Source organism: Danio rerio, chromosome 18, assembly GCF_052040795.2.
Source record: "Danio rerio strain M-AB ecotype USA chromosome 18, GRCz13ab, whole genome shotgun sequence".
Classification (NCBI taxonomy): Eukaryota; Metazoa; Chordata; class Actinopteri; order Cypriniformes; family Danionidae; genus Danio; species Danio rerio.
In genome coordinates, this window is record NC_141038.1 from 50,853,270 (window position 1) to 50,881,209 (window position 27,940).

General features: G+C 36.1%; 1 protein-coding gene and 1 long non-coding RNA gene across 12 annotated transcripts in view; one reads left to right on the top strand and one right to left on the bottom strand.

Annotated features, from left to right (window-relative positions):
* The window catches only part of LOC137488231 (uncharacterized), a 235,286-nt gene that overhangs the window by 126,132 nt on the left and 81,214 nt on the right, over positions 1-27,940 (top strand). The window lies entirely within an intron of this gene.
* kirrel3b (kirre like nephrin family adhesion molecule 3b) overlaps positions 12,217-27,940 on the bottom strand; it is a 361,509-nt gene continuing 345,785 nt past the window's right edge. For 2 of the 10 annotated variants that reach the window (XM_087293541.1, XM_087293539.1), the window contains exons 13-17: positions 27,592-27,615; positions 27,414-27,494; positions 25,120-25,229; positions 22,672-22,758; positions 12,217-17,026 (exon numbers count right to left, since the gene is read on the bottom strand). In XM_087293541.1, coding sequence (XP_087149667.1) covers positions 16,559-17,026; positions 22,672-22,758; positions 25,120-25,229; positions 27,414-27,494; positions 27,592-27,615 — 770 coding nt within the window. In that variant the 3' untranslated portion in view covers positions 12,217-16,558. Of the gene's footprint in view, positions 17,027-22,671; positions 22,759-25,119; positions 25,230-27,413; positions 27,498-27,591; positions 27,616-27,940 lie in introns of all 10 variants that reach the window. The other 8 variants (XM_087293540.1, XM_087293538.1, XM_087293545.1 and 5 more) reach the window with 4 other exon arrangements.

Consider the following 27,940-nt stretch of genomic DNA (forward strand, 5'->3'; position numbering starts at 1 on the left):
AAACCTCTTTTACATTATTAAATGCAGATGCTGAATCACTGATATGTGTTTGTTTACACTGACTCACAATTCTAAAGTTCAAGCTCAAACAGTTTACTTTTTTATTTTAAGATTTGAGGTGAATTATCTGCTGCTGCTTTCAGTAGTATGGCAATAAATGTCACGTAAATGGCTTTCAGACGCACATTGTTAGCCTTTAACATTAAAAAAAAGTGCATGAGGTGTACCTGAGGTGAGCATTGTCAGTTTATCCTGTTGTTCAGCTGCAAGAAATAGAAGCGGTTTTTAAAATATAAATATCAGGTGTTGGTTAGGACAAAAACTCCTTTAATATGCAGAATATTCCTTTGATCGCGTATACCATTGCTTTTAGTTAACATTGTTTAAATCAGCCTTTAGACTAGACAGTTAGGAAGTCAGTCTGTTGGTGTTGTCAAACTGGCAAACAGAACTTGTGTGTGTTTTGAACCAGGTGTGCAATACCTAGTTCAACCACTGGGTGTCAAACTTACATACTGCGCTTTTAAATAAGTAGTTTGAACAAACAGCAAACATAAGCTGTTTCTCAATATGTGTTCTTTAGCGATCTTGTGTTCTCATGTAACGTCATCATCAACTGCTAAAGTTCAGTTCCAAAACTTAAGACTGCAAGAACAGAGGATGCATGAAAGTTCCCGCATGTGTTCTTGATATCGAGGACGCATCGGTGCAGACTTGAGTGCAAAACTCGCTTGAGAAGTCCCAGAAATCATTGTGGCTGAATAAAGGAGGTTAGAAAAGTCACCTTTTATGTAGACTCGTTATTAAAGTTCAGATATGTAACTTATTTACCTCAGAAGTTTCCCTAAATAAAATGGTGAAAGACAGTATACATTATCAGGAATATCTTTATAAAGGCATAAACACATTAAGGGTGTTTATTTGCTGAAATTCATATTAAAATTAGTTGTATTTGTATTGTGTGACATAGATTTATAAGGTCTTTATGCATAGTATATAAATAAATAAATAAATAAATAAATAAATAATTAAATATATATATATATATATATATATATATATATATATATATATATATATATATATATATATATATATATATATATATATATATGTATGTGTGTGTGTGTGTGTGCGTGTATGTGTGTGTGTGTGCGTGTGTGTGTGTGTGTGTAAGTGTGTGTGTTCAATATATATATATATATATATATATATATATATATATATATATATATATATATATATATATATATATATTGAAATGGGAAAAACAAAAAAAACATTGTATGAATGCTGTATTGTATAAAATAACTTTTCCTTTTAAAAACCTGTGAAGTACAGGAGATCCTCAGGAGGATCTAGAGAAGAACGCAGCATCTCAATTCTCAAAGGATGCGTTCTCTGTTCTTGCGGTCTCCTGAGTTCGTTCTTCTGAGGTAACTTAGCAAGAGCAGTCGCTATAAGAACGCGAGACCATTCTCTCCATTCTTAGAATTGAGAAACAGCCATAGTTTTTTTAATGGAAGAAAGAAACTTAAACAAGATTGTAACAAGCAAACGTAAATGAGTAAAGGATTACAAAATTTTCTTTTTTTTGAGCCAACTGTCCCTTTAAGACGGAAAACAACAGCATTTTTAAATGAAGAAAAAAAAACTGCTGATTCTTTACTAGGCAGTTGACAATGGAGGCGCTAAATTACCTCTGGTCTGTGCAGTTTTCCCATTAATCTAAAATTCATATATTATCAAGACAGATGTTTAGCGTCCTCAGGCTTTTGCTGAAACAGCTGTGTTTGAATAAATGACAATGAATGAAGAGCTTTTATGGTTGTTTGCTTCACAAACATGATCTTAGTGAGGCATTGTTAAAGATGACGCGTGTCTTGTTTTCTTTTCTCTTGGTCAGCTTGCAGACGGCAAACTATAGGTTAATTTTCACTATGCAGTGTTAAAATATTGCACAGCTTGGCTATGTCTGGGATTAGTGCTATATCTTCTGACCAACCATTGGCACGTAGAGAAACATGTTTGGAAATGGCCAGTACTTTTGCAGTTTCATTTGTGGTCAAAGTTCAAAAATGTTCATACTTCACTTCAGAGACTCATTTTTCATCATATCAGACCAGGTCAGTTCTTATCTTAGTAAAGCAATTATGTCTTTATAGTAAGCAAGTAAAAAAAAGTCTAAATCATTCAGTGTTTGGTGAAGATTGTTACACTATAAGTTAGGTTATGGAAGCAAAATTATTTCAGTTTTAATGTATTTAATTATTGTAAGATATAAAACAATATGAATGAGTGGATGGATTAATTAATCAGGCAATGAATGAATTAATTGATCAGTCGATGAATGAATAAATGAAATAATGAATGAATGAATAAATGAATGAATGAATGAATGAATGAGTGGGTGGATTATTTAATAAGTCAATGAATGTATGAATCAACAAATCATTCAATCGATAAATGAATGGATTGATGAATAGATGAATTCATGCAGACAATCAATAAATCAATTAATAAGTCAGTTGATGAATGAATGAATGGGTGGGTGGATGGATGAATGAATGAATGAGTGGGTGAATGAATGAACATGAGTGGGTCAATGAATGAACAATAAGTAAAAGGAATGAATGAATTGATCAATCGATGGATGAATAAATGGATGGGTATATGAATCAGTTAGTAAATCAATAAATCAGTTAATGAATCAATTGATTAATGAATGAATGAGTGGGTGAATGAATAAATTTATTAATCAATCAGTCAAGGAGTGTATAAATGAAGCAATCAATTTTTTAAAGAATGAATGAATGGATGAATAGTTGAATCAAGCAGTCAATCAATAAACCAATCAATAATTCAACTAATGAAGGAATGGGCGGGTGGATGGATGAATGAATTAACCATTCAATCAATGAATAAGTCAACTGATTGATGAATGGATGAATAGATGGATGAATCAAACAATAAATCAACCAATCAATGGATGGATGAATCAATCAATCAATGAATCAACAAATGAATGAGTGAATAATTTAAATAATGACTCAACAAACCAATGAATGAATGATTAAATGAGTGGGCAGGTGGTTGGTTGGAAATACAGATTAATCAATCAGTCAATCAATACATCAATTGATGAATGAATGACTGAAAAAATGGGAATGTGAATCAGTCAATCAATGACTGATGAATGATCGATGGATGAATGAATGACTGAATCAACAATTGAATGTGTGAATGATGAATTAATGAATCAATAAATGAGTCGGTTGTTTTTTGGTTGGATAGAGATAAATCAATCAGACAATTAATAAATCAATTGATGAATGAATGAATGAATGAATAAATGAATGAATGAATGAATTAATTAAATAATTAATGAATGGTCGGGTGAATCAGTCAATCAATGAATGATGGATGATTGATGGATGAATGAATGACTGAATCAACAAATGAATGTGTGAATGATGAATCAACAAATCAATAATTGAGTGGGTTGTTGTTTGGTTGGATAGAGATAAATCAATCGGACAATCAATAAATCAATTCATGAATGAATGAATGAATGAATGAATGAATGAATGAATGAATGAATTATTGAATGAATCAGTCAATCAATCAATGATGGATGATTGATAGATGAATAAATGGATTAACAAAATAATGTGTGAATGATGAATCACTGACTCAACTAATTGATGAATGATTGAATGAATGGGTGGGTGGGTGGGTGGTTGGATAGACAGTTGAATCAATCAGTAAATCAATAAATCAATTGATGAATGAATGACCGAACGAATGAATGGGTGGGTGAATCAGTCAATCAATGAATGATGGATGATCGATGAATGAATTAATGAATCAACAAATGAATGCATGAATGATGAATCACTGACTCAATGAATCAATGAATGAATGGAAAATTCAACTAACCAAGCCCAACATATTTTTTTAGAATGTGAAGGGTAATAAAAATGCTGCTTCTGATCAATTATTAAAGACAATTGTACATTTGTAAAGGAATCATCAGGTTTAAACAAATAATTGAAATGAATGAATCATTGAATTACTCATTATGCCAGGCCCTTTCCACCACCTACTGCCAGTTGTAGTTGTATATTTTTTCATACACATGACAGACATAACCCCTGTCACAGTATAAATAATAGCCAAAAATGGTTACGAAGTTACAAAACAAAGACACTGTTAGCTGACATTCTAATACCAGACACAGAATTAATATAATTGGAGCCATTCATTATCAACAATAAAAAAGTGATTAAACAAACAGCAACATATCTCCATTTTGACACGCTCAAACTGCTCAAATTCAGCCACTGTCTGCAGATAACTCTCTAATGGTGTGTTATAGGTCCACAGGCACAGGCGTCTGCAGTTAATGTGCGCCTTTTGTCAAATTAAATTCCAAATCCAATTACCGTGCAAAGTCATTTCAACAGAGGTGTGGGAGAAACAATAGCATCCTCTTGTATTTGTTCAGCAGATAACTGACAGTTTTCACACTCGAGTCCTCTTTAACTAAACTCAGACCAATAACTATAGCAACCAATAAGTCAATGGAGGAAAAAATTAAGAAAAGAGAAGGGAATTCTTTTTGCATACGTCTCAAAAGTAACGTATTAGACACATTTTTTACTCACAGCCTTAAATTTTGTGAACTTTAATTACATTTATTTGCTTAAAAGTATTAAAAAATAATATATATATATATATATATATATATATATATATATATATATATATATATATATATATATTCTTATTAATTCTGGTTGTATGCTTGTTTTATATTATATCAGCTTATTTTGATTTACTAATAATGTAATATTAGAACAGTCTCTCGTATTTTGTTTGAACGTATAATTCATGTTGTTACAAACCATTAGCTAAGATTTTTAACTTGATAAACTACAAATTAGCTGCTTATTTAAAGTTTAAAAGTTTGTAGGTTTAGGTTTTAAGTAGGATGAGGGATGTAAAATAAGATCATACTTTATTAGTGCTAATAAACCATTAATATCTTAATAATAGGCATATAATAAGCATGTCAACATTGGAATGTGAAAATAAGGGATGCAGACTGTTTTGAGGATTGCATAGCAGGGGCAGCAGTACCTGCAATGGAAAGGAAGGAAAACCCACCATTTTTTTGTTTATTTCAAAGTGTTTTCAAGCCTAAATATATGGAAGCTCAGAACATATTCACATTTTAGAGCAAGGGGTGTCCCCTGGTGGTTCAGCGGTATGGGTTGTGTATAGGGAGGATCGGCTCTTTGATGTGTATTGCCACCCTTCATAGAAAGCAGGGCTCAACAATAAGGACTGCCCTGTGACCCGGGGCCAGCATGAGAGATGCTCGGGACAGTAGACAGAATGGTTACTTGCCCGATCGGACCAGTGCTGCCATGTCATTACATTTTAATTTGCCTTCGAGAACTTGTCAAATGCATGCAATTACAGTCTTAGAATCGAGAAATAATTTGTTCTTTTAAGTCTTTGAATGTTACCTTCTCTGTGAAGTCGTAAACACCATATTGGTTTTCAGTTCCTCTTATCTGATTGGATGTTGTGAGCATGTTATTTTTTTTCCATAACCTGATAAAAACCAGTACAGTGAAGAGACAACAACACAACAGCCACATCAAATTATGAGGCTAAAAGAAAACATCTGTTTCTAACATTGTGGAAAAATGAAGTGATGTTTTGCATAGTTTGCCGTCACTTTTAAGTCGGCCACCTTTTGTTTTGCAATAAAATACATGCACATTTTCTATACTGCTATATTTTACTGTTAAATATTTTAACATTTTTTAAATATTTAAATTGTAGATTCACAGAAATTATTTTTGATACATTATTTAAAATATGTGTCTAGAAAATAGCTATAATTTATTATAATTTTTTTTGGTGCAGGGCCTGTGAAAATTTTGGCAGGGCAAGTAAAAATCTGAACCACTGGTCCAATCGGACCAGCAGAAAATATTCTTAGCGTTAAACCCTGGAAAGGTAAAAAAAATGTGGGGAAAATCCAGAAAAATGCCTTAACGGGATGATATTGGGATAGAATGGCAAATATGAGAGAATCTCAAGAAAAATGGGAGGGTTGACAGATATGTAATAAGCTAGTAGGTGTGAATTGTATTTAGTTTTAACTAAAGTGTTGCCTAAACATTTAAAAACAACACTTAGTGCATGTAGACTGTTTATTTGTATTTAACTATATATATATATATATATATATATATATATATATATATATATATATATATATATATATATATATATATATATATATATATATATATGGAAGTTTTTACCACACACCATCTATAGGGGAAGTGTAGAGACAGTGATAGCCAATTCAGTGGATGGGGATGATTGGAAGGCGATGTTGGGCAAGGGCAGATTGATGAAATTTGGCCAGCACAACGGTTACTTTACAATAAGTGCCATGGGATTTTTATTGGACGTCTCGCCTGAAAGGCAGTGCTTACTGACAGTATAGTGTTCCCTTCACTTTACTGGGGCATTAGGACTCACACAGACCGCAGGTTGAGCGCCCTCTGCTGGCCACCACTTCCAACAGCAACCTAGTTTTCCTGTGTGGTCTCCCATCCAGGTGCTGACCAGACTCAGGGCTTGGGCTCCAGGGTGATGTGCCTGTGGTGACCTTTGGTGTCCTTGTTTGTTTGTGACATAACCTTGTGTATTTAATAGTTGATGTGAAAGAGACTTAAGCCTCATATTCACACAGTCTGTCATATGACTGTCAGCTTTTGTGCATTTGTTTCTGGTTGCCCTTATAGGGTTTCCAGAAAGTTTACAAATTTAATATTATAAATGAGAACCATTTGTATCTATGCTATAAAAAAGAAGGCTTACTAACGACTTATTAAAGAGCTAATGCAGTATTATTCAAAAATTTCAGACAAACAAGTGGATGCATTTAATGTTTTAAGTGCATGACATTTAAAAGTAATATTAAATCAGTAACTGTAATCTGGTTACAGGGATTTCAGATTCATTGCGTAAAATGCAAACATGAAATCTGCATCTCTGAGGTCCTGCGGGGTCGAGTTATTGTTTTCTCATAAGACATTAAAAATGAAGCAAATGTGGTTTAGTCCAGCTCTGAATCAAAACAATTTAACATCACATCATCAATGTTTAATAGCGCAATATGAAATCAAGCTCTACTTGAAGTACTTTTCTCATCTGTATTATGCTAATGAAGGCATTTAAAGCCTATATCTGCCGGTTGCATTACTCAGCCATGCCTGTATTATACATCAACCCAGTCAACAAGATCAGCAGAGAGTAAAACTGCAGCACATAAATTTGTCCATCTGTCCAAATACTAATCGGGCTGCGCATAATTGAATTGCTGAAATTGGATTGCAGGGACACAAACATTTGGAGGGGCAGTGTTTCTTTTTAAAAAGCAAGGTAAAGGGCACTTCACCCACTTCATCATCCATCACCCAATAAGTAATTAGTAGTAATAAATGAGTAATTATAGAAAATTGTAATTCAGTTATATATTAATAAATCAAAACTATTATTTAACACTAATGCTTGTATTAACATTTATATTTCATGTATATAACAGTGTCTGGAATTACTTTTTATTGTTCTGGCTGCTAGGGCATCTGCTCTGTAAAAACCTTATATATACAGTTGGTCAGAATTATTAGCCCCCCTGAATTATTAGCCTCCTCCAATTCCAAACAGAGAGAAGATTTTTTTTTAACACATTTTTTAACATAATAGTTATAATAACTCATTTCTAATAACTGATTTATTTTATCTTTGCCATGGTGACAGTAAACAATATTTGACTAGATATTTTTCAAAACACTTCTATACAGCTTAAAGTGACATTTAAAGGCTACCCTTTAATGTTCGCATATTTATGAAAAACATTTGAAGTTCTAAAGCAGCTGTTTCCTTGAAAAAGACGTGACAGTGTCGTTATTTACTAAATTAGAAATGACGTTATTTCAACCTATTTAGTCGTGAACTGAGGTGGACCAGTCTAAGGGTTGAAACTCCAGTGCTGAAATGGAGTCCCACTCCGGCCCTGTTGGGTGGATACAAAAAAAGTGTAAAAGTGATATCAATGGTGAAAAAAAATGTGTCACTCAGGCCGTACTCACACTATGTACAGTTTCCTCGAACCGGGCCAAAGCACGCTTGTCCCCCCTCCCGTCTCCCCCGACGGCCCGCACTCACATACAATCGGGCCTGGGCACGCTTACGTCATCGATGCTGTGCTGTTCAGTGAGCGCTCTCGCTTAGCACAGTGGAGATTTCTCTAGTTCTATCGTTTCAGTCGTTTGATATGCAGTGACATGCAGTCAAATATTTCGCCAAACAGTCCTTAGGGATGCGGTGACACGAAGTCAGATATTTCGCCGAACAGATCCGCCACTTTTGGCGCTCATAAACAGTCATAAAGCCCTCATCCTGCAGGAATGAGGAGGTTTGCTGAAGGTGCAGCTGTCGTGCAGTGACGGGTTTGCGTATTTAATACCCTACAGCAGTTTACGTTCATTGAACAGTAAGAATGATTAATAAATCCATATGAAACAGTGCCTTAAAAGTCACGTCTTGCTTTCAGTTTCGGGCTTTGTCACGTTTTGCACTCACACTACAAGCATAAAGTGAACCGCGCTCAGGCCCACCTCTTCCAACTGGGCCAGGGCCGGCCAAGTGAACCGTGCCTGAGCCCGATTCAGCGCACTCACACTTCTCAAACGATCCGGAAACGGGCCTGGGCATGGTTCGGATAGCACAGTGTGAGTACGCCCTCAATATACTTAGGCAGCCATTAATATACCTGAGCTGCCCACCTAGATAAAGTCTATGTCAGGGGTGCTCAATCGTGTTCCTGGAGATCTACCTTCCTGCAGATTTCAGTTGCAACCCATATCAAACACACCTGCCTGTAATTATCAAGTCGTGTTCAGGTCCTAATTAATTGGTTCAGGTGTGTTTGATATGGAGAGCAACTGAAATCTGCAGGAGGGTAAATCTCCAGGAACACGATTGAGCACCCCTGGTCTATGTGTAGGACGCACTGTATGAAGCTAGATGTGCACACACACAAGCAAACACTCATGGGCTTAAATAAAGACATCAAACACTTTTTTTTTTTTTTTTTTGCGATGATTTTCAGTTTTCTTTCAGAAATATACAGAGCCAAAGCATCATAAGATCACAGACCATTACAGGTAAAGTACATCTTTTTAATGCTTTTACTGATAGAGAGAGTCACTGCAAGAAAATAGTGGTTAACCTTTCGCAACCCCCCAGTACATTACAGTATAATAACTTCAGAACTGCTGGATTGATTTTCTCCACCTCAGTGTTCAAACCATCTTTGATACGGCAGTAGCATGTCACTTAAAGACTAACAAGATATTGTCTTGTGGAAACAAATTATAAATTAAAACACAAAATCTGATGTAGAAAGTGCTCGGGACATAGACATGACACAGAGAGAGAGAGCTGCCTGACATTGTACATAACATTATATCCCGCTCTCTTACGTACTGTACGTTTTACACAAATCACCAATGCATTAATGTATGATCACACAATAAATCTGCCTACGCTGCCTAGCCTGTTGTCGTCCTCAAACAAAGCTTGCTCTGGGATAGTCATAATGGAAAGGCCTGTATATAAAAAAAAAAGTGTCGTCGAGAGAGGGGAATTCATAACATTTCATCAGCCAGTAGCCCGCCTGGCTGTGCTGAAGTGTCAGGGGAGACATGTAAAACCCATAAATGTGGTCTGCTGTCTGTGGCTGCCAGTGACCCTGTCCTATCTTCCAGAGCGCTATTTGTTCATCTGTTTGGTTCGGTTGTAAGTGCATGACAATCCGGTGCCTGAAGCAGGCAAGACTTGCGGTTCCAGCGGGAGAAAGGATTGCAACTCACCAGGGCCGGGCGATAAGAAAAGTACACAGGCTGCAAAAAGAGTACCGAGAGCTACTCAAACAGAGAACAACAGTCCTAATCCAATATTTGCTAGGTTCATTCTAGCACATAGCAGCTTTGTTACATGAATGGCGACCTGTGTTGGGAGATTTGGAGGCTTTCTTGACATGTTTTCAGACTATTTTAACTTGTTTGTGTGGTATACTTTGTTATAGTTGAAGTCAGAATTATTCACCCCCGTGAATGTTTTTCTTTTTCAACTGTTTCCCAAATGATGTTTAACAGAGTAAGGCATTTTTCACAGGATTTCCTATAATATTTTTTTCTTCTGGAGAAAGTCTTGTTAGTTTTATTTTGGCTAGAATGAAAGCAGTTTTTATTTTTTTAAAACATTTTTAAGGTCAATATTATTAGCCCCTTTAAGCAATATTTGTGTTCGATTGTCTACAGAACAAACCATCAATATACAGTGACACTCCTAATTACCCCGACTTGCCTAATTGACTAAATTAATTTAGTTAAGCCTTTAAATGTCACTTAGCTGAATACTAGTAATTTAAAACATGTTTAGTCAACTATTAAGTGCTGTCATCATGGCGAAGAAAAAATAAATCAGTTATTAGAAATGAGTTATTAAAGCTATCATGTTTTGAAATGTGTTGGTAGAAACTGAAATTGGGGGCTAATATCGGGGCTAATAATTCAGTAAAACTAATAATTCTGACTTCAACTCTAAGTTCATGCTTCATAATAATAATAATAATAATAATAATAATAATAATAATAATAATAATAGTTATATTTATATATATATATATATATATATATATATATATATATATATATATATATATATATATATATATATATATATATATATATATATTCATTATTATTATTTCCTGCATTGTTAAGTTAATGAAGCAGTGTATTATGGGAAATGGGGGATATTTTTATTCTATATTATTCAAGTCAAATTGATTAAAATTAACAGCATTAATTTAAAACTGAAGTGTACAATTCCTGTGGAACCAGTACCACCAATTATTTTTAAGCATTTCTTCCTTCAAATTTTGATTTAGGGCAGTGGTCCTCAACCCTTGGGCCGCAGCTTGGTACCGGTTTGTGGATCAATTGTTGTCGAGCTGTACTAGAAATCATTAATTATTTCCATTTTATTTATTTATTTTAGAGTCTGAACAATCTTTTTTGTAATTTTTTTTTTTTTTGAAAAGTGACCGTATTCTCATAGTGACTTGAGCTCCAAATTTTAACCCACAAGCTAGCAAAATGAGCAAGAAACAGACGTCTCTCGAAAGTTTCTTTGCAAAGGTGAAATAGGCCCAGTGAATGACCCGTGAAATGCCAAGGAAATGGATCCGCAACCCATTTGTCAACAAATCAGGTGAACAAGAAGAAGACTAGCGAGAAATTAGCTCTCTGCAACTCTCACATGGTCGCCCACTTTCTTCTGCTGAGCACAAAAGGAGACACTAAAACAATGATGGTAGAAGGCACCCATTGACTTCCATAGTAATTGTCCTACTATGTGAGTAGATGTGTGGCAACAATCCAGCATTCTTCAAGATATAGTCTTTTGTGTTCAACACAAGTAACACCAGTACTGGGTTGCGGCTGGAAGGGCATCCACAGCATAAAACATATGCTGGAGAAGTTGGTGGTTCATTCCGTTGTGGTGACCTCTAAAATAGAGACTATGGACTATGGTGTGTGCAAGGCAGGTTGTCATCATTATCATTATGCAAATGATGATAGGTTTCCTCTTATGTGTTATTAGTCAAACTAAGAGGTAGCCACTCCCCCAAATGCATATTATAATCTCAGCTGTTGTTGCAATGCTCTCCAGAAGGACTTGCATCATTTTTAAACAGCAATACTGGATAGAAATTGCACACTTCAGCACCCTTTTAAAGTCTACATTTAAGATGGATGAAAGTAAATTGAGAATTACGTTTAGCCATTTCCCATATCCACAGTCTTTCACATTTATTTTGCTTGCCATGCCCAAGCTTTAACACATCTGGCTCACTCACAAAGAGCAGTTTGCGGCCAATCTGCAAATGATTTCTCGAAAAGGGTCAATAGGCTCAGAAACCCTGGATCGGAATTCAGCGCACGCTGCGAGCATGATTGTTGTTGGGTATTTCTATAGGTCTGTATATTTCCATTTCGCCTTGCAGTAAAAACAGGTGATGCCCAGCTATCAGTACAGAAAGACAGACCAAGGTAAGTAATATAAGAACATTTAATTCGAAACACTGACTGAAAGAAAGAAGTGTAAATGAAACAGCGGTCGTTTGTACAGTATCAATGGCGTGATTTGCTTTCTGCCTTTTACAAATCAAATTGACTAAAGAACAAAGCAAAAAGAACTGCAAATTTACACACAGAGAGCATGAGGGATTTATATACAGTGTTGTGAGGACTGAGCTGCATTATCAGCACCGAAACAGGCCTTTCGTGTTTAAGCCCCACAATGGGCACCAATCCATTTGTAAAATTAGACTCATCCAACAGCACTCATGTATGAAACCCATTGAAATGCCACAAATATAATCAAACGTAAAGTGCTTACGGCGACGACTGACTCAGCGGCGTCACGCCTTGCAGTGTTTCTTGTGTTCGGGTCGAAGCGAGAGATTGTCAGGTCGGTACAAATCAAAAAGTCTTCCTCCCGGGGTCAAAGCCGAGATCTTTGCAGATCTCGCCGTTCCTCCTTCTTGTTTATATGAGGGATTGCCTCTGGTCACATTTATCTTTATGAGCGAGGAGATAACTTGAAGTGGAGATAAAAGACTGGAGTGTTGGAAGCTTTGATAAGCAAAGCACGCTGATAGCTTTCACGCCCAATCTGTTTGTGCAGTCACAGGGCAGCACTGGAGGGGTTCGTCAACTAAATGGAGATTCGAAGCACCATAACCCCGGGAAACTTTGGCAGCGAGAAAGGTGTCAGTATCATCGGATGCAAGCACAGTTGGCGCTCGTACTGGAATGAGCCTGAACCTTGTTATATGGGGTCAGTGGCAATTTCGTACAATTATGCCACTTAATGTAACACTACATCGATAATGGCTGTACTCTCATCTGGTGCTAGACATATGCCGCTATCGTTTTGATTTATTTATTTTTTTGCCAGTCTGAATCATTCTCCCTTGTATAGGAATACGTAGCAGTGGATGATTTGAGAAATAGAGCAAATAATCTCATCAGTTGTATGCGTACGCTTTTAATTTAATCGTTTGGCAAAGCAAATGGGCCAACGTAATTGGAACTATGGCTTACGCAAAAGTCTTGTGAATAGGTCTGGAGGATTTGTACTTCCAAAACAGTGGGAAATCTGTCTGTCTAGAGCTCTTGCCTGAGGTTTAGGGTGCTTTCACACTTGGTTCAAATGCCTGGACAGAACCCAAGTTCGATTGCTCCCCCCCTTGTCACCTTCTTAGCTGTTTTGCGTTTACTCTGTCCTTTTTGCTTCTGAACCCCGGTACGCTTGCGTCATCAAGCTGCTGTTTTGTGTACAGCTGTAGCTAGGTGACAGCTACTAAAACAAAGTGCCAAAAGGGAGACGTCCGCATATCATAATCATTCTGTTTTTACTAAATCCGCTTACTAAATCCGCTTGCGTCTATCTGCCGCAAAAGAAAAAAGAAAAAAAAAGAACATTAAAAAAAGTTAAGGGGTCCGTTCTTTGTACCTCGCTTAAATGATCTAAGATGATTTGGCAGATCCCGGATCTTTTAATCTTAATAACTGATCTCTCGCTAATTTGGTTCTTCAAACAAGTTCGCGAATCAGATTAAAATGTCTGGATGAACTGATCTGAGATCGCTGCGTGTGTTGTGAAGGACAGATCTATCGATCCTCAAAATCATGATCAGCAATGCAAAGATTGGCTGACGGCATAGCAGCGTAATGACATCATCTAATTAATATTCAATTATCCATGTGAGCAAAATTACATCAGATTAGCAGTAAACGGTTTGTTAAATATGACACACATTAACCTTCCACATTTGTTGTGAGCTGCAGGCTTTAAACTTTCATGTGTCAAGAGTATTCATCATGTATTTCAATGCAAATCAATGTATTTAGTTCTACATTTAGAAAAGATTTTCTTTATTATAGTAGCTGCTTTTTTAATCGGTGTAAAGAATAACTGGTTGTTTACAAAAGCATTTTGATATTGGTAAAGGCGTCTGCAACTTTTGTGAAGCATCAAATCACCGTCATATTAACTATCAAAATATGTTTATGACTGCATAAATATATTATTGCTTTTAAAAAAAGTCACATATTCTGCATTTCTATTATACACAATTTGTACCAAAGCGATCTAAAAAGTTCATATCAATAAGTTTTCTCTTTGCACCACCAGGTGGCAGTCTTTGTACTTTCATTTCGAGGGTGCAGATTGCATAAGTTTTATTAATATATAACTTTATTTATTTTATTAATAACTATAACTTTATAAATATAGTTTAAAAATATTTACCGTTTTCCCAAGTGTAACTACTACTAGAAAATATCAGAATTCGGAACACTTTCTTTATTATCTTTGCTTGAACTGAGCCGATCTAATCCTGTTTATATGAATTGAACCCGATCAGGTTCTAGCAGAACTGTTGCTATGACAACAACTCTCGGATGAGCTTTGAAGAACAAAACGATCCTGAATTGTGTCAAATCGTCAATATCTAAACCCAGCTGAGTAATCCATGTACAAAGAACGGACCCCAGAACATTACGCAATGTCTACAGAAGTGGTCTTTGGTGGGGACAAGCAGACATTATTACTTTTTGCACTGGGTCAGTCCCGCTTATCACCAAGGTAGGTGATACACAGGCATACACACACGAATGTTATTAAAAACGAAAGTTTGTTGTACAGTTGGCGGTTCACTTCTTTTATTTGGTATCAGAAGTGAACCGTACTAGAGTTCGCATGAAGCGTACCCCACTCCACCTCTTTCAGGCAGACTTGGGTACGGTTTTCGAGTGCACACCCGAGTCCAGAAGACACGTTCACTTTAGCTAAACGTACCATACTTTGACGTCAAACGAACCAGAGTGTGTACCAAACGTGCTAGTGTGAAAGCACTCTTAGTTGCTGTACACCACACCATTTGATTCATGTAGTTTTGTTTGTGTCTCTCTGCACATCATATGTAGCATGCTATGCTTGCTCGATTGCTGTCGGCTTAATTTCAGTACGCTGATTCATGACTAAAAGTTATTTTACCGTACTCGTGTTTGAGTGTCGAAGTGCTTGAGTTATCAGTAGTGCCATTGGTTGCAATTTCAGTTGTGTGGACTAAAAGAATGAAAAAAATAAAAGATGCATTTACAGTAAGTATGAACACACACACACACATACCCCCCCATTTAAATAAATGTACACAAATTGCTCACTTATAACAGTGAGAGTACAGTCCAACGGCAGCCTCATGAACAGAAGACCAGAGTAGGCCGTGAATACACTTGCATCTCTGATTTCATGTGAAAGAAGCAATTGGAAAATATATCTAGCACACGTTTCAAAAGCTCAGATGGATTTCCCAGTGTTATAATTCGACTTCACACAATAGGACATAAGACTAAGCGCTTCCTTTCGCTTTAAATCCAAACCTCCTTGTTCACACATGGTCGCATCATTGACACCAAATTATATTGTTGTAAAAAAAGTTTTAAAAAACCTTCCTTAAGCATCGGCACTCCTTAAATAGTACTACTCAAGGCAAGTAGACGAGATTACGTCATTCTCTTATTTTCCAGCACGAACCATGTTGAAACACCGAAAATAAAGAATGTTAAGAAAGAAAGAACAACAAGGTACACAAATATATCTTATCTCTGAATGGTGAACCGACAGCTCAATGCCGTTTTCTATCTGAGATTCTCGCTTTTGTACATCAGACCAACCTTTGATAGAATGGCCAGAATTCAAAGATTCCGACTGACATTATTTCAGTTTATACATTATTATTTTTTTTGTCCTTTTTTCTTTTCGCGTAACTAGCTTGTGGTAGAGGCATTGAGAAATCTTACATACAACTTTTGACAGTTGTGCTTAAATGTACAGGAGCAAACAAGCATTGTCCTCCAGCAGTGCAGAGGAGTGTCTGGACTACAGAGGTAAGGATTGTAGCCTTCATCAACTCTTTTCAAAGACCTCTTCTATGCAGTGTTGCTGTTCATTCGCTGAGGTCAATCATTCTGCGACAAAGTTATCAGAGCTATAACTTTGTTTTCAGGGTCTTTCTGTGTTGGCAAGTGACATCACTGTGGCACACGGTTGTTTAGAGGAAGTTTTTGGCCCAGACATTTCGGGCATTTGGAAGTGTAGTCCAAGACGAGGTTCTGAAAACGGTAAGGCTTTTCAGAGCTGTAAAGAATACGATTTGGACAAATGAGGAAATCCACATGTTGAAGAATGAAATAAAGTGGAGGATGAAAAGAAACTGGCGTGCTAGATGTGCTTGAATTGATTCCTGATTCTCGTCTGCTTGGGATTCAAGCCCCTTTGGCCAAACCAACGCTGGGTTCCTCTGTCTTCTGTCCATCTCCTGCAGTCAGACGTGGGTCTGCATGCGCTTCTGCAGGGGCCGCGTAAGGTCTGAGTTCTGGGATGATGATTGGGAGTAATGAGATGAAGAAGAGGCAGATGCCTTGCTGTCCTTGTCGAACTGCACATATCCGTCCTGCTTGCTGTAACTGCTGACGCTGCTGTCGCACTGTGTGTCCAGGAAAGAGCTGGAGTCGCTCATTGATCCACGTTGAAACTCTCGCTCGCAGAGCTCAATGGAACTGCTGCCCATGCCAAGCACAAACCGCTGGCTGTAGTCGTACAGGCGGTTGGGTCCAGCACCCAAGGTTGAGTAGATATTGGTGAAAGACATTCCTGTTGGAACCCGCTGTTTGCCGGTGGTGGCTGTGGCAGGGTCTCGGCGGAGCTCTGTGGTCTGGTTTCCTGCCATTGTGGTTGGAGTGCCATGATGCTCCTTGAATGTGTTCACACTGTAGTATCCATTAGTGGGATCCTATGAGGAACAATAAATTAACACATTAAGGAGTGCAAGGATTTGAAGAAAAAATTGCTTGTATCAAGTTAGGGTTGTAAAGAAATGCTTTTCAGTTCTCATACTAAATACATTTGAGAAGGAATGAAGCTCTGTTTACACTTGGCATTTTCAAAACTACGTGGTTTGGCCATTCATCCAAACAAAAACACTGCATCAGGTGACTGAAACTGAAGCTTTCTGAAAACTCCGGTCAGGGTGAAGATTTTCAGAACCTCTAGTTAAAGTGTGGTCATGATGACACTGAAACCTGAATTTTTCCCTCAGCACTTCAATATGATTTTATTGGCCCTCAAACTATTTCATGACTGTAAAAAGAGGTGATTCTTTCATAGCTCAACGTTAAATCAGCTATCATAACATTATTTATCAGTATGTGGACCATTCAAGATTGTCAGAAGCTTTGGAAATTAAATATGTAAAACAGGAAATACATTAGGACCACTGTTATCGTTTACATCCTCCTAAAATGGTCTATAGCAGGGTTGTCTAAACTCGGTGTCCTGCATAGTTTAGCTCTAACTTCCTTCTAAACACTTGCCTGGAAGTTTAAGTATACCTAGAAAGAGCTTGATTAGCTGGTTCAGGTGTGTTTAATTGGGGTTGGAACTAAAATATACAGGACACAGGACATGTTTGGGCACCCGTGGTCTATAGGTAGGTTTGTTTGATTAGTGTTGGAACAAAACTCGGTTGAGGACTGAGGTTGTCCATCTCTGGCCTCAGAAAGAGTCTCAAAAAAGCAGTAAGGGTTATGTCTATGATAATGAATCTATCATAAAAGACAGCTGAGGTGCTGTTGGATTATGGGAATGTTTTTGTTTGGTCGTTCAGATTGGAACTATTTGGTAAATTCTCTAAAGTGGTATAATACATTCGGACAGCCACAAAAGACTACCTGTTGCCCACCTACTGACCAAACACATGATCATTAGGTTATGAGAAAGCAAACCATGGCCCAATCCCAATGTACCCCTTGGCCCTTTATTTTGCGCGTTCACTTGAAGGGGTATGGGTGTCCCTATTCTCTTTAGCTTGAAGGCGTAGGGGTAACGGGAAGTGCTAGATAACCCTTGAAACTGAGATCAGGACCACACTCGAAATCAAGGGGTAAGGAACTTTCCCAAAATACATCAGCTACAACGGCAGCATGGCTGCACACGAAAGTCCGGAGATGCACAAATTAGCATTTTTTGTCATTATTATGATTTTTTTTACGACATACAAGCATGTTTAAATACATTTCTATTAAAGTTCAGGTTTTACCGTCAAGCTTTTAAAATAAAATAAAAGATGCTAAAATAAAAACCGTTAAATTTCACTATCTATAATACGTAATAATAACTCCTGTATAGTAGTCCCATAACATACTTTTACATCTGAAACTCAATGACACTAGATTACCCTATCAGAAAAGTCTAGTGGCTGGGAATGACCTTTTTACGGTGCCTTTAGGCAAATCCACTATTGTTATTCTCCATACTTATTATTTTTCTTCCTTCTTCTTCTGTTCTTTTCTTTGGGCATGCAACTAGTTTCACAGTTTTCGCCCCAGACCCTTGAACGTGGCGTCAAACTGTGTGGTTTTTGCAGGATTTATAAGGGTTCGATTAACATCATGCTAGCTACATGCTAATAATGTTAATTCAATTCACCTTTATTTGTTTAGCTCTTTTACAATGTAGATTGTGTCAAAGCAACTTCATATAAAAGATCGTTGTAAATGGAAATCGTGTAGTTCAGTTTTAAAGTTTCAGTTAAGTTTATCTCAGTTCAGTTACCATCATGCTAGCAACTCGATTAACATGATGTTAGCATACTGCTAACATGATTAGCATGTTGTTAGCTTGATGCTCGCATTTGTAGCATGTGGTGGAGAGGGTTATACTGCCCCATTAAGAGGCAAGAATGTAACCCAAAATTTCTCCATAGACTTAACATTGGCACATAATGGCTGACGCCTAAAAATACCATTAGACTTAACATTGGCACAAAATGGCTGACATCCAAAAATCCCCAGCTTGGGGATGGGCTCGTTTGACTCAGACAATCAAGTCGGTATTGAGTAGTGACAAAAAAAACTTGTAGATACTCCCTAGCAACCACTTATAACACCCCAACAACCGTCTAACAACATTAACAAGGTATATTTTAGCACATGAACTCTATAGAAAGACAAATGCACAGTACTGTCGCGATCTTATTGTTATCGTTATAATAACATGATAATGTGTTCTTCATTGGTATCACAATGACATATGATGACGTGTGCAGGTGTTGTAGTGCTGTCCCATTTCTTAGGTGTAAATGTTGGAGCCCTTCACATTCTGTTTCAAGGGCCAACAATAATAGAATTGGGATTGGGCCCTAGAAAGGGCATTCATGCTTTACTGGGTTGTACCAAATCGTACGGATTATGAAAGGAGTGATAGATGCTATCCACATCTTTTTCAGTCACTTGCTTTGCTGCTCGCTTGTAAACCATACAACATTGGTTTATTCATACAGGAGTACTCGTGTGTTGCACCGAGCGCTCCCGTAGAGGGTGATAAAATAAAAATTGGTCACAAGAGACACATCTGAATACATGTTGATACCAAGTGGGAAAAGAGCCTCAGACACCAAATGCACAGAGAGTTGGTGACCAGTCAGTGAGAATGTCCTCTAAATTTATTATGAAGCACTTTAAAGTTTTCATTTTTCATCATACAGCTTTCTGAAACTTTTGAAGAGTCCACAGTGTGTCAGATTTTGGAAATGCAATCTCAGTGATACATGTTTTGCTGTAAACATTCCAAAAAAAAAAGTAAGCCTTGTGAGTTGGAACCACATTTTTTGATGAGTTGACCTTAAGGAGGTTAGCTTAACTTCAAAGATGTGTTTTATAGCATTGCAACTGAGCACGTCTGTCTTCTCCCCATGCGACCTTTACAAAAAATGGAGCAAATGATCAATTATTTATTTGATTTTTTTTACTACCGAAGTTCTGCAGGTTGACGCATGTGCTGAATTTTCCTTGCCAAGCTTAAGCCAATTGTAAAGGTTTGTTTTTGTTGAATTTGGAATTTCCACAACCCTCGGGGGATCAGAGCGAGCGCTCCTACTTGGCCCCACCCTGATCCATCAATTCTTTTGTTGACTACTGTAATACTGTGTAATACTCTTCATATGGGAATGTCTTTGATTTTGGTTCATTGTTTCTTCTTATTTATTGTGACCTTCAGCTACTACTTTGAACTAAAGCTTTTGTTATGGATCTGTTTTTCTTTCGGTAGCATCATCACTTTTGATTGAGAGCGTTAATAAAGGCAAGAAGCTTCCAAACAAATATGAAGTTTGACTCCTAAGCAGATCTTTAGCAGAGTTATCATTAGCAGTACCCTTAAAATACCAATAACATAGATATATACACTAGATGTCGCCTGGCCTATTGTTGTCTATTGGACGGAATGCGTCAATAGCGCCGCCATCTTGCTACAGGGTAGCGCTCCTTTGAAATGAATGTGGGACCAAGGTACAGTGTAGGACTGTGGCCATCCAAAGCCAGAGATATACACATATACACATATATCTATGATCGGGAGTTTTCCTGGATGTTAGTATGTAATTTTTTTTTTACTTACAAAAATTATAATTTTACATCACTTTTCTACATTGATGGATCAGTGACCGCACGGGCATTCCTGACAAAAAGCTTGTGTTTGTGTGTACAGAAATGTACTATTCACCCTCCCTGTTAAATTTGATCTAATCATGTCCTGAAACACAGCTTCTCTCCTGCTTTCACTGCTCATACTGACGGAGAGAGCGATTCGTTTGTGAATGAATCCCCCGAAGGACTCTTTCACTATCGTTAGCCGACAATAATACAAGTTTCTGGCAGCGCAGCATCTCGTTGTCATATTTCTTTTGCATTGTTTGCTGATTTTATTCAACAAAACTAGCATAAGCCGAGTGTTTAGTGCGAGTTGGAGCTGCTTTGTCGTATGGTGAATGCAGTAAGTGACTGATTATCATCAATAACGCTACCTGATTAGCACAAAAGTTCAGAACATACAAAAACAGAAAAAAACTTAATATTACCTATGAAATGTTCTGCCTTTGTGCTTTGATTTCTTTGTTTGCTTGTTTCTACACCCGTAGACAGCGCTAAAGTCCCGCATCTTCACGTAATAACACTGTCTTGACTAGTGCGGTTGAATGACATTTGTCCTGGGAGCACTGTACCAATGTGGCGGCGCTATTGACGCATGCTTAGGGTCCCTATGCGATATCTATTGTATATATATCTATGTACCAATAAAGCATAATCAGTCAAGACCTTTACTTTTACAAGTCGTTACTTTTCAGCTTTAATTGGACTTCAGAATCAGTTTCAATCCGTCAGAAATAACCAAAGCCAAGGAACTTGATAGGGTTGCTTCTATCGTTGTCGTGGTGCTATATCAGCACAGTTGCTAAGAAGCAAAAAACAAAACCAAAAAAAAAACAGGAGCTACGATGAGGACGTGGATGCCATTTTGAGGCCAGATCCCGCGGGGGAGAGACGATAATCACCGCTAGGCGACTTCTCTATGACAACGCAAGAAAGGCGTTGGTTGTCAGGCGCAGTTTTATCAGGCGACAGGGATTGTGTGCCCTCCCTATCTGTATGAAGCTGTCCCTGTTCACACTGCTCATTTTACACACTCATCTACATGTAGGGTGGGAAACAAACCCGCAGGGAGCAGGTAGAATAGGCTGTGAAACAGTCTTAAGGAACCCTGCGTTTGCACACGGAGATAAATACAAATGAGAGAATAAAAGCTCGGCTGCTTCTGTCAAGAATCACAACCGCTGTCTGCTTAACCATGGGATCATATGTTAATCGAACCTTAATTACGGCAGTTCTTCTTTGTGCTCGCACTAAAATTAGCTAAATTTGTACCTGAACACTTTACATAATAATCTGTGCAAATGTGTATTGGGTAATTATAATTGCTAATAAGACTTTTTTTTTTTTTAATGATCGGCTTTGGCTGAACCGAAATTTAAATATCTATTTTCCAAGCAATTTCCTGGAATAAAGTACAAACGTTCATTAAAGAAAGAGGAGAGAGAAAGAAAATGTTATTGCTAATGCATTAGTGCATAAAACAAAAGTAAATTGCAAGCTTTTTCAAATTTGAAACATTGATTAAACAATTAATTTCCTTTTTTTTTTTTTTTTTTTTTTGCGTGGCTATCACATTCCTTCAGTTTCACATTTTGTTGCATGAGTCCTCTAAATTGTTACTTGTTGCCAGTGGAAGAAAGCCTGTGTGCCTCTAAACAGGGTCTAGCAGAGCTTTTGTTTGAATATGATGAACTGAAATGGTAATTTTAAACAAAATCCATGCAAATCAAGTTTGTTTTGGCAACAATTAACAAGATAAAAAAGTAAAAAAATTATAAATTATTGTTTCTCAGTGACTATTATCGTTTTGTAAGTCACCACAACACTCAACATCAATAGGATTGTGCCAATATGTTGTACAGTTTGAATCCAGTATTAGTGGGGTGTCAAACAATATCAAAAAACTTTCATCTTTCTTATATCCCTTCCTTCCATTCCCATGGCGACGTACCTTGATGTGCTGATACTCTTTCTCCTCTTCCTGAAGTACCTCAAGCTGCTTCAGAACGGACTCCTGCTGAAACTCTCCACGTTCAATCTGTGGCAAATAACAGACCCATCCAGACGTTAAAATCTAGGTTACTCACTCCCTTCCCTATACTGTAAAAAAAAAAAAACTTGGTTCCACACAATTCCTTCATTTACAAATGGAATTAAAGGATTGGGTTTTCAAATTTAAGTCGATTGAATGCATAAGGCAATTGAGTAGTGCCAAAAAACATAAGAATTGTGTTGCTTCAACTCATTTTAAATAAGTAGTTTGAACAAGCAGGAAAAGTATAAACTCACTTTTCAACTGATCAATCAACCAGCCAACCAATCAATGAGTCAATCAATCAAGCAACCAACAAACCAACCAATGAATCAATCAATCAATCAGCCAACAAACCAACCAATGAATCAATCAATCAATCAACCAGCCAACCAACCAATGAGTCAATCAATTAACCAGCCAACCAACCAATAATTCAATCAATTATCCAACCAACCAATGAATTAATCAATCAATCAATCAGCCAACAAACCAACCAATGAGTCAATCAATTAACCAGCCAACCAACCAATCTATGAGACAACCAACCAACCAACCAACCAACCAACTTTTATCAGTTTATTAATCAAGTTCATTGATTTAGTCATTTCATCAATTTATCCAATCTTTCTATCGATTCATTGACTCAGTCATTCCATCCATCCATCCATCCATCCATCCATCCATCCATCCAATCTTTCTATTTCATTGACCCAATCATTCCATCTATCCATCCAATCTTTCTGTCAATTCAATGACCATTCATCCATCCATCCATCTATCAATCCATCCATCCAGTTCATCAATTCATTCATCATTCCATCAATTTATTGACCCAGTCATTTTATCCACCCATTCATCCATCCTCTTCCATCCATCCATCCATCCTTCCATCCTTCCATCCTTCCATCCATCCATCCATCCAATCTTTCTATCAGTTCATTGTCCCAGTCATTCCATCCATTTATCCATCCATCCATCCATCCATCCATCCATCCATCCATCCATCCATCAATTCATTGACCGTTTATCCATCCAGTTCATTGATCTAGTAATTTCATCAATCCATCCAATCATTCCATTAATTCATTGACCTAGTTATTCCATCCATCCATCCATCCATCCATCCATCCATCCATCCATCCATCCATCCATCCATCCATCCATCCATCCATCCATCCATCCATCCATCCATCCATCCAATCTTTCTATTTCATTGACCCAATCATTCCATCTATCCATCCAATCTTTCTGTCAATTCAATGACCATTCATCCATCCATCCATCCATCCATCCATCCATCCATCCATCCATCCATCCATCCATCCATCCATCCATCCATCAATCAATCCATCCATCCAGTTCATCAATTCATTCATCATTCCATCAATTTATTGACCCAGTCATTTTATCCATCCATCCATCCATCCATCCATCCATCCATCCATCCATCCAATCTTTCTATCAGTTCATTGTCCCAGTCATTCCATCCATCCATCCATCCATCAATTCATTGACCGTTTATCCATCTAGTCATTTCATCAATCCATCCAATCATTCCATCAATTCATTGTCCTAGTTATTCCATCAATGCATCCATCCATCCATCCATCCATCCATCCAATCTTTTTATCAATTTATTGACCCAGTCATTCCATCCATCCATCTGTCCATTGGTTGATTGATTATCAATTAATTGTCAATTATTAACCAACAAATCAATCAATCAATCAAATAATCAATCAGTCAGTCAGTCAGTCAGTCAGTCAACAAATCAATCAATCAATCAATCAATCAATCAATCAATCAATCAATCGACTATCCAATCAGTCAATCCATAAATAAAATTTCAATCAGGAAACTGCTGAAACCAGGCAATTTCATTTGAATACTTTAAATTTAAGTAGAAAATAACTTGCAATACAACACAAATTCCTTTATTCTGATTAATGCTTTATACTAACCTAAACCCAAACCCTTCTGTGACATTGATTGAGATCTGGAAGGATGGTGGCAGCATGTGATTTATAAAGAGTTAACAAGGGCTCTAGGAGAAAAAAAGCCTATTTGAACACTGGCATCTCTATGGTTACATCTATGCCCATGTCCTCCCAGGAAATGCAGACTGGGGGGCTAAATATAGGCATCCAGGCCAGCAGGGTTCTCGCACTTCTGCATTATTCATGGGCTTGATGTTAGCGGTGGCGAGGGAGATAGGCGCTATTAGTGTTGGGGTGGGGATGATTAGCATTCATTAGCTACGGATGTGACAGGGACTAGCATAATGAGCTAGCTTGTTGATTTAGGGGTGCTGATAGGGGTAGCGGGATGTTTACCGAATCTCTTCTTGTTCGGAAAGAGACTCACCATGAGCTGCTTCATGCCTGAATGTTCCTCGCTCTCCCGGGCCGCGTTGTGATCTTTGTGTACGATTTCCACGCGGATGTCGTTCTTGGCTGATACCACACCTTTGAGGTCTGAGAGGAAAGAGGTGAATGTTAGTACAATCAAGTATAGTCAAGTGTAATGTACTGATATTTAAAATCCATGCCACTTCACATTGCCTTAATATAACAGTCCCTGAAAATGAATGCTGCCTTCAAGTCATGTTCAAATGAGCATGTTTATGAGATTAGCACACATGCAGAGGATGAGAGCAAACTTTCGTGGTGTTGGTAAAAACATATGTGATTCTGTACAGCATAATCAGTCTAATAATAATAATAATAATAATAATAATAATAATAATAATAATATTAATAATAATAAAATATTATTATTATTTCTATTAATATTAATATTATTATTACTCACAATAATAATAATAATAATAATAATAATAATAATAATAATAATAATAAATGATAATAGTACTACTATTACTTTTAATAATAATAATAATAATAATAATAATAATAATAATTATTATTATTATTATTATTATTATTATTATTATTATTATTATTATTATTATTATTATTATTATTATTATTAATATCATTATTATTACTACTGCTACTACTACTACTACTACTACTACTACTACTACTACTACTACTACTACTAATAATAATAATAATAATAATAATTTTTAGTTAAAGGGGCCAATAATAATGGCTTTAAAATAGTGTTAAAAAGTATTATTATTATTATTATTAATATTATTATTATTAATTTTAGTAGTAGTAGTAGTAGTAGTAGTAGTAGTAGTAGTAATAATAATAATAATAATAATAATAATAATAATAATAATAATAATAATAATAATAAATATTATTATTATTTCTATTAATATTTATATTACTCGTAATATTATTATTACTCGTAATATTATTATTAATAATAATAATAATAAATAATAATAGTACTACTATTACTATTATTATTAATAATAATAATATTAATAATAATAATAATAATAATAATAATAATAATAATAATAATAATAATAATAATAATAATGTTGTTGTTGTTATTATTATTATTTTTATTAATATTATTATTATTACTACTACTACTACTACTACTACTACTACTAATAATAATAATAATAATAATAATAATAATAATTTTTAGTTAAATGGACCAATAATAATGGCCTTAAAATAGTGTTTAAAAAATTAAAAACTGCTTTTGGTCTAGCCAAAAAAAAAAAAAAAAAAAAAGACTTTTCCAGAAGAAAAATAATTATCAAACATACTGTGAAAATTTCCTTGCTATATATTATTACTACTACTACTACTACTACTACTACTACTACTACTACTACTGCTACTACTACTACTGCTACTACTACTACTACTACTACTACTAATAATAAAAATAATAAAAATAATAATTTTTAGTTAAAGGGGCCAATAATAATGGTTTTAAAATAGTGTTAAAAAGTATATATGTATATATATATATATGCATATATATATATATGTATATATATGTATATATGTATATATATATATGCATATATATATATGTGTATATATATATATATATATATATATATATATATATATATATATATATATATATATATATATATATATATATATATATATGACTTAATACATTTTTGACTCTGCTTCGTTTACTGATATGAAAAAAAAAGAACAAAAGGCTTATAATACTTTGGATAATACAGATAGAATTCTTCTGTATGCTGTCAAAATGTCATGAAATGAGGATAAATAATTAACACTAATTAGCAGTAGTCTCACATAATCACATCTATGTAGTATATAGTTGTAAATATGACTTGTTTTATATAATCTAAGTATTAGAAAAGTGCAATTTTAATGAGCTCGTCTGTCGACATGATGCCAGTGAATTGCAGCACTTAATAGCACTTGAGCATCGCTCTCTCAGCAGCATAGACATCATCTGGATGTTCATTATCAGTATATCCCTGCAAAGGTATGTCCGACTTCTTTTTAATTACAATCAATGAATAAAATAAAGAAATAAACTGCTTTTTGCAAATTACATTCAAACCGGTCCAAGCGCAAATTGCTTTATACACATACAATGAAAATCAATATTGGGACTTGAAGGCAGCATAACACCACAGAACAAACACAGAAGGAACCGTTGAGGAACCATCAGAATCACACAGCTCATCTTGACGCACTGAAAAACAATGGTGACGGTCAGGCAACGGGTCTTACTTTCTGTCTTAATTTTGCTTGCAAGTTCTCTCTGCTGAGCACAGATGGAGGTGGGCAGTGTAGGCATAACCAGGTGAGCGTCTTCTGTGGCATACAACAACAACATGCTCAACGCTACAGGAACGCCACCAACAATCGTAAAACTGCAAGCTCATTGTTTTCACTGTCTGACTCTAACCTGTACATAGATGCGCTGATTTCTCTTTTGATCATGGGAGAGGATGGTCGCGGTTACAGGAAAACAAATGAGAAACACAGAGATAAGGGTGGGCGGCATGACAAAGGTCTTATATCATAGTATGACTTACATTGAATAAGAAAAGAAAGTGCAGTTTTCACATTTAACACATTTAATTAAAGAAGATTTATGATTTATTTGTATTTCTTGTAAGCATGTATTGGATTTCATTTAGCAATAGCAACTAGTACAAAAATACAGTGTTTTACAGCTACAGTACCAACACAATCTCACAGCAATTCGTAACTTTTTGATTTAGTGGCTAATTTGTATGAATTCTTTTGATCTA